Source organism: Schistocerca gregaria, chromosome 3, assembly GCF_023897955.1.
Source record: "Schistocerca gregaria isolate iqSchGreg1 chromosome 3, iqSchGreg1.2, whole genome shotgun sequence".
Classification (NCBI taxonomy): Eukaryota; Metazoa; Arthropoda; class Insecta; order Orthoptera; family Acrididae; genus Schistocerca; species Schistocerca gregaria.
In genome coordinates, this window is record NC_064922.1 from 894252912 (window position 1) to 894271182 (window position 18271).

The 18271-nt window shown below is 43.9% G+C and overlaps 1 protein-coding gene across 1 annotated transcript in view; it reads right to left on the reverse strand.

Moving 5' to 3' along the window:
* Window positions 1-18271, reverse strand: part of LOC126355140 (insulin-like growth factor-binding protein complex acid labile subunit) — a 110837-nt gene that overhangs the window by 21042 nt on the left and 71524 nt on the right. Inside the window, exon 4 of the mRNA XM_050005327.1 lies at window positions 5820-6246. Coding sequence (XP_049861284.1) covers window positions 5820-6246 — 427 coding nt within the window. The remainder of the gene's footprint in view (window positions 1-5819; window positions 6247-18271) is intronic.

The window sequence follows — 18271 nt, forward strand, 5'->3', positions numbered from 1 at the left end:
AACAAGCGTACTGTAACCTACTTCCTTTGTTGTCGGATTGCATTTCCTTGGGATTCTTCCAATGAATCTCATTCTGGCATCTGCTTTACCGACGATCAACTTTATATGATCATTCCATTTTCATTCACTCCTAATGCGTACTCCCTGATAATTTATGGAATTAACTGCTTCCAGTTGCTGACCTGCTATTTTATAGCTAAATGATAAGGGACCTATCTTTCTATGTATTCGCATCACATTACATTTGTCTACATTGAGATTCAATTGCCATTCCGTGCACCATGCGTCAATTCGCTGCAGATCCTCCTGCATTTCAGTACAATTTTCCATTGTTGCAACCTCTCGATACACCACAGCATCATCTGCAAAAAGCCTCAGTGAACTTCGGATGTCATCCACCAGGTCATTCATGTATATTGTGAATAGCAACGGTCCTATGACACTCCCCTGCGGCACACCTGAATTCACTCTTACTTCGGAAGACTTCTCTCCATTGAGAATGACATGCTGCGTTCTGTTATCTAGGAACTCCTCAATCCAATCACACAATTGATCTGATAGTCCGTATGCTCTTACTTTGTTCATTAAACGACTGTGGGGAACTGTGTCAAACGCCTTGCGGAAGTCAAGAAACACGGCATCTACCTGTGAACCCGTGTCTAAGGCCCTCTGAGTCTCGTGCACGAATAGCGCGAGCTGGGTTTCACACGACCGTCTTTTTCGAAACCCATGCTGATTATTTCTAGTCTCCAGAAAAGACATTATACTCGAACACAATACGTGTTCCAAAATTCTACAACTGATCGACGCTAGAGATATAGGTCTATAGTTCAGCACATCTGTTCGACGTCCCTTCTTGAAAACGGGGATGACCTGTGCCCTTTTCCAATCCTTTGGAACGCTACGCTCTTCTAGAGACCTACGGTACACCGCTGCAAGAAGGGGGGCAAGTTCCTTCGCGTACTCTGTGTAAAATCGAACTGGTATCCCATCAGGACCAGCGGCCTTTCCTCTTTTGAGCGATTTTAATTGGTGCTCTATCCCTCTGTCGTCTACTTCGATATCTACCATTTTGTCAACTGTGCGACAATCTAGAGAAGGAAGCACAGTGCAGTCTTCCTCTGTGAAACAGCTTTGGAAGAAGACATTTAGTATTTCGGCCTTTAGTCTGTCATCCTCTGTTTCAGTACCATTTTGGTCACAGAGTGTCTGGACATTTTGTTTTGATCCACCTACCGCTTTGACATAGGACCAAAATTTCTTAGGATTTTCTGCCAAGTCAGTACATAGAACTTTACTTTCGAATTCATTGAAAGCCTCTCGCATAGCCCTCCTCACACTACATTTCGCTTCGCGTAATTTTTGTTTGTCTGCAAGGCTTTGGCTATGTTTATGTTTGCTGTGAAGTTCCCTTTGCTTCCGCAGCAGTTTTCTAACTCGGTTGTTGTACCACGGTGGCTCTTTCCCATCTCTTACGATCTTGCTTGGCACATACTCATCTAACGCATATTGTACCATGGTTTTGAACTTTGTCCACTGATCCTCAACACTATCTGCACTTGAGACAAAACTTTTGTGTTGAGCCGTCAGGTACTCTGTAATCTGCTTTTTGTCACTTTTGCTAAACAGAAAAATCTTCCTACCTTTTTTAATATTTCTATTTACGGCTGAAATCATCGATGCAGTAACCGCTTTATGATCGCTGATTCCCTGTTCTGCATTAACTGATTCAAATAGTTCGGCTCTGTTTGTCACCAGAAGGTCTAATATGTTATCGCCACGAGTCGGTTTTCTGTTTAACTGTTCAAGGTAGTTTTCAGATAAAGCACTTAAAAATATTTCACTGGATTCTTTGTCCCTCCACCCGTTATGAACGTTTGAGTCTCCCAGTCTAGATCCGGCAAATTAAAATCTCCACCCAGAACTATAACATGGTGGGGAAATCTACTCGAAATATTTTCCAAATTATTCTTCAGGTGCTGAGCCACAACAGCTGCTGAGCCCGAGGGCCTATAGAGACATCCAATTACCATGTCTGAGCCTGCTTTAACCGTGACCTTCACCCAAATCATTTCACAATTCCAATCTCCGTCAATTTCCTTCGATACTATTGCACTTCTTATCGCTATAAACACGCCTCCCCCTTCACTGTCCAGCCTATCTCTGCGGTATACATTCCAATCAGAGTTTAGGATTTCATTACTGTTTACGTCTGGTTTCAGCCAACTTTCTGTTCCTAGTACTATATGGGCGTTGTGACCGTTTATTAATGAGAGCAGTTCTGGGACCTTTCTATAGACGCTCCTGCAGTTTACTATTAGCACATTAATATTGTTATTCCTTGTTGCATTTTGCCTACTCCTGCCTTGCCGCGTCTCAGGAGGCGTCTTGTCGGGCCTAGGGAGGGAATTCTCTAACCTAAAAAAACCTCATGTGCACTCCACACGTACTCCGCTACCCTCGTAGCCGCTTCCGGCATGTAGTGCACGCCTGACCTATTCAGGGGGACCCTACAGTTCTCCACCCGATAGCGGAGGTCGAGAAATTTGCACCCCAGCTCTCCGCAGAATCGTCTGAGCCTCTGGTTTAAGCCTTCCACTCGGCTCCAAACCAGAGGACCGCGATCGGTTCTGGGAACGATACTACAAATAGTTAGCTCTGATTCCACCCCGCGAGCGAGGCTTTCCGCCTTCACCAACTCCGCCAACCGTCTGTACGAACTGAGGATGACCTCTGAACCCAGACGGCAGGAGTCATTGGTGCCGACATGAGCAACAATTTGCAGTCGGGTGCACCCAGTGCTCTCTATCGCCGCCGGTAGGGCCTCCTCCACATCTCGGATGAGACCCCCCGGCAAGCAGACAGAGTGAACACTAGCCTTCTTCCCCGACCTTTCCGCTATTTCCCTAAGGGGCTCCATCACCCGCCTAACGTTGGAGCTCCCAATAAGTAATAAACCCCTCCCCCCGTGTGCCTGCTCGGACCTTGCTGAAGGAGCGGCCACATGTCCACTCACAGGCAGAGCGATATGCAGGCAGCAGCCTTCTGAAGAGAAATATTCCATTAGTAAGGGAGATTGCTCTGTGGTTAGCACATATGTCTTGCATTCGAGCCGAAGATGGTTCAAAGCCCCATTTTATCATCCAGATTACCCTGTGAAAGCCTAGAAAATTTGTGAAACACTGAGAGGATGGTTGTCTGGACTTCATGACAAAACGAAATGATACTACGAGATTTATGAGGTATCTTACCCAGGTACATTTTTTGATGTTTCCAAGGCGTTTGATTGTATAGATCATGATACTCTCTTAAAGAAACTCAAGTTTTATGGAACTGATGGTTTTATGCACAGCTGATTCGCATCATACTTAAATATAGGAATATAAAAGGCTATGCTGAATAAGTCAGACAATGTCAGAAAGGTAGAACATTTTAGTGACTGGGGGGGGGGGGCGGGGGGGGGGGAGGGAATCACAAAGGGAGCTCCACATGGTTCAATTTGGGTCGACTCTTATTCCTTACATATGTGAAATACTTGACACTTAACAACAAGAAAAATTGGTGCATTTTGTGGACGATACTAGTGTTACATTTTTGGTAAATGATATTTTTCAAAGAAGTATTAAGAGGTTCTCTGAAAATCGACTCTTCCTAAATTTTGAAAAAAAAATCAAACTATATTCAGTTCTGTACAACAAATAGAACCATACCAACAATTGATGTAGCACATGAGTAGGTGTCAGTAAATAGGATAGAATGCTCCAAATTTTTGGGTGTACATATTGATGAAAACTTGAACTGGAAGGAGCATATTACTGAGCTTCTCAAACAATCTAGTTCAGCTGTTTTTGCTCTTCATATAATTGCTAATGTTGGGAACAAACGTTCCTGCGTCCTGGCATTTTTGCCTGTTTCCACTCAATAACGTCTTACAGAATAATTTACTGGGATATCTCATCACTTAGAAAGAAAGTGCTGATTGCACGAAAACGGGCGATAAGAATAATATATGGTATTCGCTCATGGACCTCATCTAGGTTCCTCTTCAAGGTGCTATGCATTTTAACAGAGCCGCCGCAATACATACAGGGTGTTACAAAAAGGTACGGCCAAACTTTCAGGAAACATTCCTCACACACAAAGAAAGAAAATATGTTCTGTGGACATGTGTCCGGAAACGCTTACTTTCCATGTTACAACTCATTTTATTACTTCTCTTCAAATCACATTAATCATGGAATGGAAACACACAGCAACAGAGAACGTACCAGCATGACTTCAAACACTTTGGTACAGGAAGTGTTAAAAATGTCCTCCGTCAGCAAGGATACATTCATCCACCCTCCATCGAATGGAATCCATGAAGCGCTGATGCAACCCTGGAGAATGGCGTATTGTATCACAGCCGTCCACAATACGAGCACGAAGAGTCTCTACATTTGGTACTGGGGTTGCGTAGACAAGAGCTTTCAAATGCCCCAATAAATGAAAGTCAAGAGGGTTGAGGTCAGGAGGGCGTGGAGGCCAGGGAATTGGTCCGCCTCTACCAATCCATCGGTCACCGAATCTGCTGTTGAGAAGCGTAGGAACACTTCGACTGCAATGTGCAGGAGCTCCATTGCGCATGAACCACATGTTGTGTCGTACTTGTAAAGGCACATGTTCTAGTAGCACAGGTATAGTATCCCGTATGAAATCATGATAACGTGCTCCTTTGAGCGTAAGTGGAAGAACATGGGGCCCAATCAAGACATCACCGACAATGCCTGCCCAAATGTTCACAGAAAATCTGTGTTGATGACGTGATTGCACAATTGCGTGCGTATTCTCGTCAGCCCACACATGTTGATTGTGAAAATTTACAATTTGATCACGTTGGAATGAAGCCTCATCCGTAAAGAGAACATTTGCACTGAAATGAGGATTGACACATTGTTGGATGAACCATTCGCAGAAGTGTACCCGTGGAGGCCAATCAGCTGCTGATAGTGCCTGCACACACTGTACACGGTACGGAAACAACTGGTTCTCCCGTAGCACTCTCCATACAGTGACGTGGTCAACGTTACCTTGTACAGCAGCAACTTCTCTGACACTGACATTAGGGTTATCGTCAACTGCACGAAGAATTGCCTCGGAATTGCCTCGTCAATTGCAGGTGTCCTCGTCGTTCTAGGTCTTCCCCAGTCGCGAGTCATAGGCTGGAATGTTCCGTGTTCCCTAAGACGCCAATCAATTGCTTCGAACGTCATCCTGTCGGGACACCTTCGTTCTGGAAATCTGTCTCGATACAAACGCACCGCGCCACGGCTATTGCCCCGTGCTAATATATACATCAAATGTGCATCTGCCAACTCCGCATTTGTAAACATTGCACTGACTGCAAAACCACGTTCGTGATGAACACTAACCTGTTGATGCTACGTACTGATTTGCTTGATGCTAGTACTGTAGACCAATGAGTCGCATGTGAACACAAGCACCGAAGTCAACATTTTCTTCCTTCAACTGGGCCAACTGGCGGTGAATCGAGGAAGTAGATTAGATACTGACGAAACTAAAATGAGCTAGAACATGGAAATTAAGCGTTTCCGGGCACATGTCCACGTAACATCTTTTCTTTATTTGTGTGTGAGGAATGTTTCCATAAGTTTGACCGTACCTTTTTGTAACGCCCTGTATATTCGCTAATGAAATTCGTCGTAAATAATCTATTACAATTTGAGAAGAACAGTAATGTACATACATAAACACTAACTAACTAGCACGTTCTCGATTCTGCCCTGCTCGAGCTCCCCCGCTGCCGTCAGCCTGCCTACCTCGGCGAGCCGGTGGCAGCGGCTGAAGGCGGCGTGCGGCAGCGCGGTGAGCAGGTTGTCCTGCAGGTGCAGCTCGTACAGGTCGGGCAGGGCGGCGAAGGCGTCGTCGGCGAGGCTGGCCAGCCCGCAGGCGGGCGCGCCCAGCACGCTGAGCGCGGGGAGTCCCCGGAAGGTGTCGGCCCCCAGCGCGGGCATGCGCGCGCCGCCCACCTCCAGCCGCGTCAGCGCCGCCGCCCGCAGCAGCACCCTCTGCGCCCCCACCTCCAGCCCGTTGCCGCTCAGGTCCAGCTCGAGCAGCTGGCCGTTGCTCGAGAACGTACTCGCGTCCAGCGTCGAGATGGCGTTGTTGTCGAGAGCGGCCCTCTCCAACTGGGACAGGTTGGAGAACGCTCGGGAGTCGATCCAGCTCAGCGGCGTCTTGCTTATCCTGAAACCAAAAAAAGTACGAAGTGGTATCCGAAAGCTCCCGACGTGCTTCCGAATCGAGTGTGTTCAAAAAAACACCATCTGTCGAAAAACTGAAGCATGCAGAATACGTGATCATACATCAGCTAACTTCATACACGTAACATATTACTAGTAGGTATGTACAGGGTGGCGCACGAAATGAGTTACCATTTGTTTCTTTCACCATTTACGAGGCACATTAGATATCCTACTGGGATCTCTACAGCACTACCAGTAGAGCTTGGAAATGAGTTACGAAATGACGTGTAATTCACGATACTGCCGCTAGGAGACTAGAAAGCAACAATGGCTGACAATGGAAGACTGACGACAAAGCAACGATCGGCAATTGTGTTACTGTGTCATGAAAAGAAAAGCCTTGTTGTGACTCAGAGGCGTTTTCGACAACAGTTTAACACACGATCGGTCCCTTGCAAGAAGACCATCAACAGGTTGTACGATAAATTTGTACAGGAAGGAACAGTATTGGAAGCGAAGCGACCTCGGCCTACGCCTGTTTGTTCGCCGGAGAATATTGAAGCGGTACGAGTTGCCGTACAGAGAAGTCCCGGGAAATCGTGTAGAAAGGCAGCAGTGCAACTGGGAATATCCAGACACTCCGTTCAACGCATTCTTAAAACTGACCTCCATATGTACCCATACAAGATGACCTGTGCACAGAAGCTCACTGAAGAACACAAGCAGCAGAGACTACTGTTTGCTCAGTGGGCGGAGGATAGGGAAGAAAGTCTTGCAACGTTTGGTTTTCAGACGAGGCGCTTTTTCACTTAGACGGTGTGGTTAACAAACAAAATGTACGCTTTTGGGCCACTGAAAACCCACAAGTGCTTCATGAACGACTTCATTATGCCCCGAGGATTACAGTGTGAGCAGCAATTTCCAGTCACGGACTTATTGGACTCTTTTTCTTTGAAGAAACTCTGTACAGCGAGCGTTATTAGAACATGCTTCGCAATAGTTTCATTCCACAGCTTCTTGCTACTGCCTTGCCCTTCAACACGCAGTGGGTTCATGCAAGATGGAGCAAGGCCACATACTGCAAACACTGTGTTGGAGTTTTTACACGAGCATTTCGACATGCGGATAATTTCGCTCAGGTTTCCAGGTCGCTTCAATGACGGACAAAATTGGCCCCCCAATAGTCCAGACCTCAATCCATGTGACTTTTTTCTTTGGGGGTACCTAATGAAAAAAAATTTCCCGAAACGTCCACGTAATTTAATGGAGCTCAGAAGACTTATTCTTCAAGCTTGCAGTGAAATAACGGAAGACACGTGCCGTAGGGTAATCACTAACTTCAGTGTTCGTTTGAAGGAAGTTAGGAAACGAAATGGTGGGCATATTGAGCATGTGCTGAGTTACAACAAATCTCCATGGACGGCTCTTCATTCTAGTATATATTCCTTTCAGATTGTATTGACAATAAAATTTTCAAAAACAAAATGATAACACATTTCGTGCATCACCCTGTACCTGACTAGCGATTCTCTATGACCAGCAGAACGGCCACCAGAGTGCATTACTGATATTAGTGATTACTGTTATTACCACACTTCATAAGGTATCTAAGGGAATTGAACAGCATCAGATGCTGACTCATTACTGTTAAGGATATAGAGCTGCCATGTACACATATCAGACAGTGTCACCAGCACCTGCCAGAATTTGGAACCGGTGGTGGAGTGTTTGTTGCTGTTAGTAGTAGTTTATCCTGTAGTGAAGTAGAAGTGGATAGTTCCTGTGAATTATTATGGGTGGATGTTACACTCAACAACCGAGCTAGGTTAACAATTGGCTCATTTTACCGACCTCCCGACTCAGCAGCATTAGTGGCAGAACAACTGAGAGAAAATTTGGAATATATTGCACATAAATTTTCTCAGCATGTTATACTCTTAGGTGGAGATTTCAATTTACCAGATATAGACTGGGACACTCAGATGTTTAGGACGGGTGGTAGGGACAGAGCATCTAGTGACATTATACTGAGAGCACTATCCGAAAATTACCTCGAGCAATTAAACAGAGAACCGACTCGTGGAGATAACATCTTGGACCTACTGATAACAAACAAACCCGAACTTTTCGACTCTGTAAGTGCAGAACAGGGAATCGGTGATCATAAGGCCGTTGCAGCACCACAGTAAATAGGAATATAAAAAAAGGGAGGAAGGTTTATCTGTTTAGCTAGAGTAATAGGAGGCGGATTTCAGACTATCTAACAGATCAAAACGAAAAATTACTGTTCCGACACTGAAAATGTTGAGTGTTTATGGAAAAGGTTCAAGGCAATCGTAAAATGCGTTTTAGACAGGTACGTGCCGAGTAAAACTGTGAGGGACGGGAAAAACCCACCGTGGTTCAACAACAAAGTTAGGAAACTACTACGAAAGCAAAGAGAGCTTCACTGCAAATTTAAACGCACCCAGAACCTCTCAGACAAACAGAAGCTAAACGATGTCAAAGCTAGCGTAAGGAGGGATACGCATGAAGCGTTCAGTGAATTCGAAAGTAAAATTCTATGTACTGACTTGACAGAAAATCCTAGGAAGTTCTGGTCTTACGTTAAATCAGTAAGTGGATTGAAACAGCATATACAGACACTCTGGCATGATAATGGCATTGAAACAGAGGATGACACCGGTAAAGCTGAAATACTAAACACCTTTTTCCAAAGCTGTTTCACAGAGGAAGACCGCACTGCAGTTCCTTCTCTAAATCCTCGCGCGAACGAAAAAATGGCTGACATCGAAATAAAGCATCCAAGAAATAGAAAAGCAGCTGAAATCACTCAATAGAGGGAAGTCCACTGGACGTGACGGGATACAAATTCGATTCTACACAGAGTACGCGAAAGAACTTGCCACCCTTCTAACAGCCTTGTACCGCAAGTCTCTAGAGGAACGGAAGGTTCCAAATGATTGGAAAAGATAACAGGTAGTCCCAGTCTTCAAGAAGGGTCGTCGAGCAGATGCGCAAGACTATAGACCTATATCTCTGACATCGATCTGTTGTAAAATTTTAGAACGTGTTTTTTGCTCGCGTATCATGTCATTTCTGGAAACCCAGAATCTACTCTGTAGGAATAACATGGATTCCGGAAACAGTGATCGTGTGAGACCCTACTCGCTTTATTTGTTCATGAGACCCAGTAAATATTAGATACAGGCTCCCGGGTATAAGCCATTTTCCTTGACTTCCGGAAGGCGTTCGATACAGTTGCGCACTGTCGCCTGATAAACAAAGTAAGAGCCAATATCAGATCAGCTGTGTGGCTGTGTTTTTAGCAAACAGAACACAGCATGTTGTTCTCAATGCAGAGGCGTCTACAGACGTTAAAGTAACATCTGGCGTGCCACAGGGGAATGTTATGGGACCATTGGTTTTCACAATATATATAAATGAGCTAGTAGATAGAGTCGGAAGTTCCATGCGGCTTTTCGCGGGTGATGCTGTAGTATACAGAGAAGTTGCAGCATTAGAGGATTGCGGCGAAATGCAGGAAGATCTGCAGCGGATAGGCACTTGGTGCAGGGAGTGGCAACTGACCCTTAATATAGACAAATGTAATGTATTGCGAATACATAGAAAGAAGGGTCCTTTATTGTATGATTATATGATAGCGGAACAAACGCTGGTAGCAGTTACTTCTGTAAAATATCTGGGAGTATGTGTGCGGAACGATTTGAAGTGGAATGCTCATACAAAATTAATTGTTGGTAAGGCGGGTGCCAAGTTGAGTTTCAGTGGGAGAGTCCTTAGAAAATGTAGTCCATCAACAAAGGAGGTGGCTTACAAAACACTCGTTCGATCTATACTTGAGTATTGCTGATCAGTGTGGGATCCGTACCAGGTCGGGTTGATAGAGGAGATAGAGAAGATCCAAAGAAGAGGGGCGCGTTTCGTCACAGGGTTATTTGGTACGCGTGATGGTGTTACGGAGATGTTTAGCAAACTCCAGTGGATGTTGATGTTGGAAGGAGCTTCATTGTTGGTCTCCATTTGGCCTGATGGTGGATTCCGTGACAATCAGGTTTTTGGAGTGTTCAGATGTGACAATGGCCTAGTGTTGGATTGCATAAGAATGTGAAGGCAGGCTTACGCATTGTAAAGGTTTCAGTCGCCCATATCTAATCACAAGGGAGAATCATCAAATTGTGCACTGAGCACATTGTAACCTCTTTACACATCCGACTGTCATCTGGACTTCGTGCCAACATTCAGTGTCATCTCCCACCACAGTCAGAAACTAACAGCAGTGAGGCCAGGGAATTACTCTCCAATGCTTAGGTTGCCATTACGCAATGAAATGTCACAGACACCCTACGTCCCCACGTTTTACCTCTCATGGGACAGTTTTTGGTGCCATTTTTCGACAAGGCAATGCTCGGTCACATACGTCACGTGTGTCCGTGAACTATCTGCGTGGTGTCGTAACGCTGTGGCCAGCAACATCCCCAGATCTATCCCCCCATAGAATATGTGTGGGGCAGCTGTCCCAGTGCAGTATCCAAAACATTATGACAGTTGTGGGTTGGGCTGCCTCGCAGAAAATACAGTGGCCTTACGACGAGTTTTACAACTGAATCAATATGTGCAACCACGCAAGAAGTGGCCCAGTGCCATAGTGATAAGTGGATTTATACAGCCAGGCTCTTCGTAAAACGTACTCGATTTTGCAGTCGCTGAACTAACATCACATACCCTCTCAACCCGTGAAGTTCCGTTTCGTCTCCTCCTCCCTTCCTGCATGGTTCACTTTTTTCTCAGGCTTTGTAACATGGCCTGTGTTTATGGAGATGGCGTGGTAGAGGAGGCGACAACGTGGTAGCGGTGTATCTGTTGCAAACAATCACGGCCCAGTTGCAGATAGCCAGTGGAAACCTATGCACGAGCGTGTATCAAGTATAACCTGTAAACTGCAGCTGGAGTGTTTGCAAATGACCATACAAAGTGAGACAAAAAAAAGACGCACCACTAAAGAGTTATCTGAATGGGACAGAAATCGGTAGATGTGACGCACATGTACAGATAAACAAACGATTACAGTTTCAGAAAATTTGCATGATTTATTCAAGGGAAACCGCTTCATAAATTCAGCAAGTCAGTGATGCATCGGTCCACCTTTGGCCCTTACGGAAGCAGTTATTCGGCCTGACGTTGATAGAGTTAGGGGATGTCCTCGTGAGCGATATCGTACCAAATTCTGTCCAGTTGGTGTGTTAGATCGTCAAAATTCCGAGCTGCTTCGAGTGCCCTGTACACAATGCTCCAAACGTTCTCAGTGGGTGAGATACGACCATTGCGATAAAATAAGGTAAAGCAGACTCGCTGGGAGAGATTTAGGTGTTCATTTCCCCAATGTGTTGTTCGAAAGTGGAACGGTAATGAAGATATGGACGGTGTCAAAGAATGCCACCAGCTTCTGTGAAACGATACCTAACGAAATGTCTCTGTATTACGAATGTGTGCTGTATAAACCAGTTGTTTCAGCTTGCCGTACATATAAAAATTCGTAGGAATGAGATTGGGTGGACGTGTGAGCCATAGAAATGGTCCTCCCTTACCCACGAGTGTGACACATAAGATATCATCCGATGTCCACCAAACTCAAATAGTGCAGGAGACCTAATATGAAAAAAAAGAAATACGACTTTTATTAGCGAGACCGTATCCTGTTATGTCTGGGACAGTGTTCTGAATGGAGTTATTCTAAACATTTTGAACATCTGTAATGAGTTTCTGACTTCAGAACATCGTAACTGTTTACTTCACTAAGAAGGCAAAAAAGGCTGGATATAGTTTAAAGAGTGCAAGTGGAGTGGCAGTTATACACATACTGTAAACCTCGTGTGCAAGCATTGTAGCCAAATACGTTTGAAGTCACGGCCCTCTTCTACCAATGGATTACGCAGTACTAGACTTATTACGGTTGTTATGGTTCACCGTGATGACGTTTTTCAACTGCCGCAGCAGCCAGATCAGCATAGGTGAAAAATCCACGCCCCATGCTCAGATCAGATATTCGGACGTAAATTAATATGGACATTATTCCTTATTTTGATTTGAGAAATCTTCCCTAAAATTATGGAAAAGTATTAATTGCATAACTATTAATTTTGGATGGAGCAATATTGCCTCAGTACTAAAACGAAATGCGTTGTCTCCTTGTCTGGACCAGGTATTTTCAATGATTTCCGGTGATTTTGTGTCATACACTTGTACCATTGTTTCCCGATAAACTAATCAGCCCAAACAGTTACGTTTCTGAAGATGGGGAAGTGTCCTTACTCTGCCCAAAATGACTAGCAGTGGTATGGAAAACATCTGAGAGCAACTCGACAACCACATCAGCAATTGGAGATCTCACTAGGTAACATAGTGCTTGAAAACATTGATATAGAGACCGTTAGGTGTATTTTAATTGCGTGAATGATTGTTTGCACTATCTTTTAATTATTTCCAAAATAGAGGATTTACTAATTTTCTCGATATCCGTTGCTTTCCATTATACCCAGGGCCGATCCGAGAATTTTTTTTAACATAAGCGAAGTATCATATAGTGCCCTCTTCCCCCTTTATCCCTCGAACACTTTCTTCACTTTGTTTTCAGTGTTAATTGTGATATGCACTCTATACATCCCAGCACGTAGGCGCCCCTCTCAACGTGACAACTACAAATTATGATACATCCTGCATAAACATCTTACGAGAGTGTCAAAGTGTGCAATGTGATTGATATTATTGATATTTGTATTGTTCCCCTCCTTCTGAGGGGTATTTAGCAATAACGTTTTTTGTAAATCTTTCATTCTACCTCTGAAGGAGACAGTGGGCTGTACGAAAGCACAGCCCTTTTCAGCCAATAGTTGTAGTTTGTGCTGTTGTGACACCAATTATTCATGGCAAGTGGGTGCTTATTTCATTTTGTTGGGTCTTTAATTTCATATAAATGGGTAGTCGAGAGGAAGATGTTCTTCGCTGTGTTTCCTTCATTCCATATCCCGCCATTTGCCTCACGGCTGAGAGAAATACATCTCGGTCGGAAACACTCAAGCTGGGATTGATTGCCTGCAGTTCGGTTTATATATCTTCATATTATTCAGCGGTCTTGATGACGTTATGTCGCGATCTTTGATTTTTGTTGATGTAGAAAATATTCGTCTAATTCTGTAGTAGATGATAATCTTGAAGATCTGGTCGATGTAGAGGACATTGTCTTTTAAGTAGCAGTTGACTGAACATTTCTCACAATTTATCATATCAGGCTACTACATCTTCTCAAATCCTTTAGAGTATTCTTGGTGAAGTGACTGTGTTATTGATCTCACTGTTTTCCAAACACAAATGAGGAACGGAGAGGATGCACATGTGTATGTCACGAAGGTATTGACGTATTTATCGTTGACAAGCGTGATATCTTGATTTAATTGCCATATAATTTGACGGGCCTTTAAACTATGCCGTAACATATAAAAGTGAGTTTTAACAATACGCCTGTAAGAGAGCTCAGCAGCCTTTGGACTGCGGCGTTTACTACTAGAAATGACGATTTTAATACGTAAGAGGAAAATCATGTGTGGAAGAAGTGTACAGCTCATTTGAGAATATAATTTGCTTAGTATTCATAATATACGTTGGTGTTTTACTTGAATAAGGCACAAACTCACGGGTAGCATGTCGTTCGACGATTCACAAATCACTTGGATGTATAAAGAATGGATGTAGAGTTCAAACTTGCAACCATGGTTCTTTGGAAAATATTTTTATCTTTACGAGCATTTTATTATCTACGACAATTAGACGGGTGTCGCCCACTTTCCACCGAAAATGCCGTACTAGGGCGCAGGCTGATTCCAGGTGGATCTTCATCCATTAACGCATTCTTGTAGTCTACAGTCCGCCTCCGTAGCGTAGCGGTAGCGTCATCGCCTACCACGCACTGGGGCCGGGTTCGATTCCCGGCATGGGACTGGATGTTCTGTGTCCTTCTTCGTCATTTTCATCATCACTGACTCGCAAGTCGCCGATGTGGCGTCACCTAAAAAGGACTTGCAATACGGCGGCCGAACTCCCCCGAATGGGGCCTCCCGGCTAACAATGCCATACGATCATTTCATTTCATTTTTCAGTCTACAGATTCTAAACAAAGTTGTAGTACCATTGCTGAGACTCCGAGAATACTACGGGACATCTTCAGAAATGCTCTGCGACAACTCCAACAAACTTAGCAGCGCGGGGTAGCCGAGAGGTCTCAGGCGCCTTGTCACGATCCGCCCGGCTCCCTCCATCGGAGGTTCGAGTCGTCCCTCGGGCATCGGTGTGGGTGTTGTTCTAAGTGTAAGTTAGTTTAAGTTAGACTATACAGTGTGTAAGCTTAGGGACCGATGAGCTCAGCAGTTGTTCCCATAAGATCTTCCCACAAATTTCCAATTTCCAACAAACTTAAAACTATATCCATCCTTTTGATTTGCAACACCTTGTATTGGCCGTGTTTGCAGTTGAACACATTATGTTCTGATGTAGTGAAAAGTATTTTACTACATTATTTGTGGAAAATACTTATTATAGATACGTATGCATCACAACATCTCAGCATGATGCGGAGAATGGAAATGCTTGCCACGCGAAAACATGACAAGCTACCTGTAATAATTAATACAAAAGCGATCCAGAAAATTCATGCTCACCAAATGTAAAGAATAAATAAAAACGAAAACCCACTGATGATGGCACAGTGGTGCCGAAACATGTTTGGGTACTGAGAAAAACTGTGTTTTGCGTAACTGGCGGACCTCACATCCTAAAACTTCAAAGTATCGTTGCAAGCGTGTTTACAAGGACAAAATAAAATGAAAGAACGTCGTAACGTGAGCAATAAAATTAATAAAATATCTCGTCTCTTCTTATTCACAACTTAATGCAAAACCTTAACTTCTGTCTTAGCATATATAGGGAAAATGGTTAGGAATATGTTAATATTTGTGACGCATCTTACGTCCCTCTCACATTGGCGCCTTAAGTGTCGGATTGTGTCGCTTGGGCCGTAAATCGAGCCTTTTTAATCCCTCAAATATTGTTTCTGTTCACACTGTCAAATACTTTAACCAAATCTTAATTACTATGTTTTGTAGGCTTTGTTCTCGTCTTTCCTCTATTACTTGTTTCAGAACAAATACATTGTCCGTATTGGACAAGATGCCTTTACAGAATACAAGAACAACACAAGAAATTTTAATAAATAAAGGAGTAGGACAAGAGTGTCGAATATCAACAATTCTTTTTAACAATAATATTAATTACATTATCCTGCATTGGGGGCAGCACATACAGAAAGGTATTTAAAACACAAAAAGACATCGTGCAAGATGCTTCCAAGGTTCTCGGATGTGCTGTTGGAGCCGGTCATCAAAGGTCCACGATGTTTCGTAGAAAGACTGTTCCTCCATCACCAGGTGGTATTTACTTTGAGGTGACAACAGTCGTTGGATACTGATCTGAATGTATGCAAATGGCGGCAGTATTGAGTACACAAGGTGCAAAAGGACAGTGCATCGGCGGAGCCGTCATTTGTACTCAGTGAAAAGTGTACTCATGTGAAAATGTTTCCGACGTGATTATGATAGGTGTTAACAGACTTTGAACAAGGAATGGTAGTTGGAACTAGACGTATGGGACATTTCATTTTGGAAATCGTTAGGAAATTCAACATTCCTAGATTCACAATCTCAAGAGTGTGCCAAGAATACTAAATTTCAGGTATTACCTCACACCACAGACAACACAGTCGCCGACGACCTTCACTTAACGACCGAGAGCAGCGGCGTTTCTTGTCAGTGCTAACAGAGAAGCAACCTCAGAAGTTAGTGTGGTATATACAACAAACGTATCCGTTAGGACAGCGCGGCAAAATGTGGTGTTAATGGGATATGACAGCTGGAAAACGACACGAGTGCTTTTGCTAGCAGCGTGGCATGGCCTGTAGAGCCTCTCCTAGGCTCTTGCCCATATCGGTTGGAAACTATACGACTGGACAACCGTGGTCTGGTCAAATCAGTCCCGATTTCAGTTGGTAAGAGCTGATGGTAGGGTTCAAGTGTCACGCAGAGCCCACGAAGCCACGAACCCAAGTTTTCAACAAGGCACTGTGCAAGTTGTTGGTAGCTTCGTAATTTTGTGGGTTTGGTTTACATATACTAGACTGGGTCCTTTGGTCCAACTGAATCGATCACTGGAAACGGTTATGTTCGATTACTTGGAGATCATTTACAACCATACATGGACTTCATGTTCCCAAACTAAGATGGAATTTTTATGGATGATGCTGCACCCTGTCATTGGGCCACAGTTGTTGGCGATTGGTTTGAAGAACGTCCCGGACAATTCGGGGTAACGTTTTGGGCACCCAGATCGCCCGCCATGAATTCTATAGGACATTAATGGTACATAATCGAGAGATCAGTTCATCCACAAAATCCTGCACCGGCAACAGTTTTGCAGTTATGGACGGCTATAGAGGCAGCATGACTTAATATTTCTGCAGGGAACTTCCAACGACTTTTTGAGTCCGTACCATGTCGAATTTCTGCACTACGCCGGCAAAAGAATGTCCGACACAATATGAGGAGGTATACGATGACTTTTGTCACTTCAGTGCATACCTATCAGTCTAGAATTCGGGTCTCACCGGACCAGCACCGTGATAGATGATGAAAGAGCATGCGGCTGCGAATTTCGGAGAGAGTGTCAGTTGCCCGTTGTCTCTATCGCTTTTCGCGTCCGGATGTCACGTTCTCTTTTGAAAGAGCTTAGCCCCCACGCTTTGCTCAGTTGGAAGACCGTCTCCCTATTGATTAAATAATCCGACACCCAGATTTCAATTACTTCTTTGAAAACGCAGTCCCAAAATTTATCGGTGGTAGCCAGGACTTCCGTTTTCAGATAATTCATTTTATGCCCCTTTTACGAAGCAGTGTTCCGCTTTCACAGATTTGTTGGGCAGCAGTAAGCGCGTGTGGTGCTAATGTTCTGTACATCGATCTTCAATTGTGCGGGTAGTTGGTCAAGTATGTTCTTTCCGGGACCAACTAGGGCCGATCTAAGGACCGGCATATATAATTACCGCCAGCACGCAATACGCACTTCATTCCATCAGCACCACCTGACGATGGCGGAACGTTTCCTCGCCGAAATATCGTGGACCTTCGACCTTTGAATCCGACGGTACATCCGAGAATCTTGGAAGCGGTATATACGCCGAGAAAGCCGCATATTACGTATCTTGTTAAATTTTTACTTTGTGCGGCTGCTGTCATGATATTGCAAGAAAAGACGACGACTTACAACGTGTACTTTACCAACTGAATCATCTTCGTAAATAGTACTATGTTGATACTTCTAAAGCCAACACTATGGTGGTGGTTTTGGGGGAAAAGATCCCGTCCGATACAAAAATTATCGTAGATAATATGATTTTACAACAAGCGTCATCTTTCACTTGTTTAGGATGTTAAATTGGGCCTAGACGATATTAAAGATCTAGATGTAAAATTGGCTACATTTGGGAATATTTGTGGTACTACTGATAATGTATGTAAAAATAAGGTCAGACGAGAAACGACAGTAAAATTTTATATACTTATGTTCTTTGCAGCACTTCTCGGTTGCTGCTTACCTGCAAAAGGAACGTTAAGTAAAACACGGAGTGAAGGAATGAAATTTCTAAGGAGGACAAAATACTACTCAAGAAGGGACCACATAAAAAAAAACAGTACTAAGAGTAGAAACCAATTGAAAGCAGTGTAACCAAATACTACAATATCAGGTACGACCACGTACAAAGAATGGAGAGTAAAAAGCGTTCCAAACTAATCGTAGCTTACAAACCAGCAGAAAGAAATGTTGAAAGTCGTACGGAAAGATGGAGACAATTTCTGAAGGCAAAACAAACTCAATGCCTAACCCATGAAGCGTATAAGAAGAAA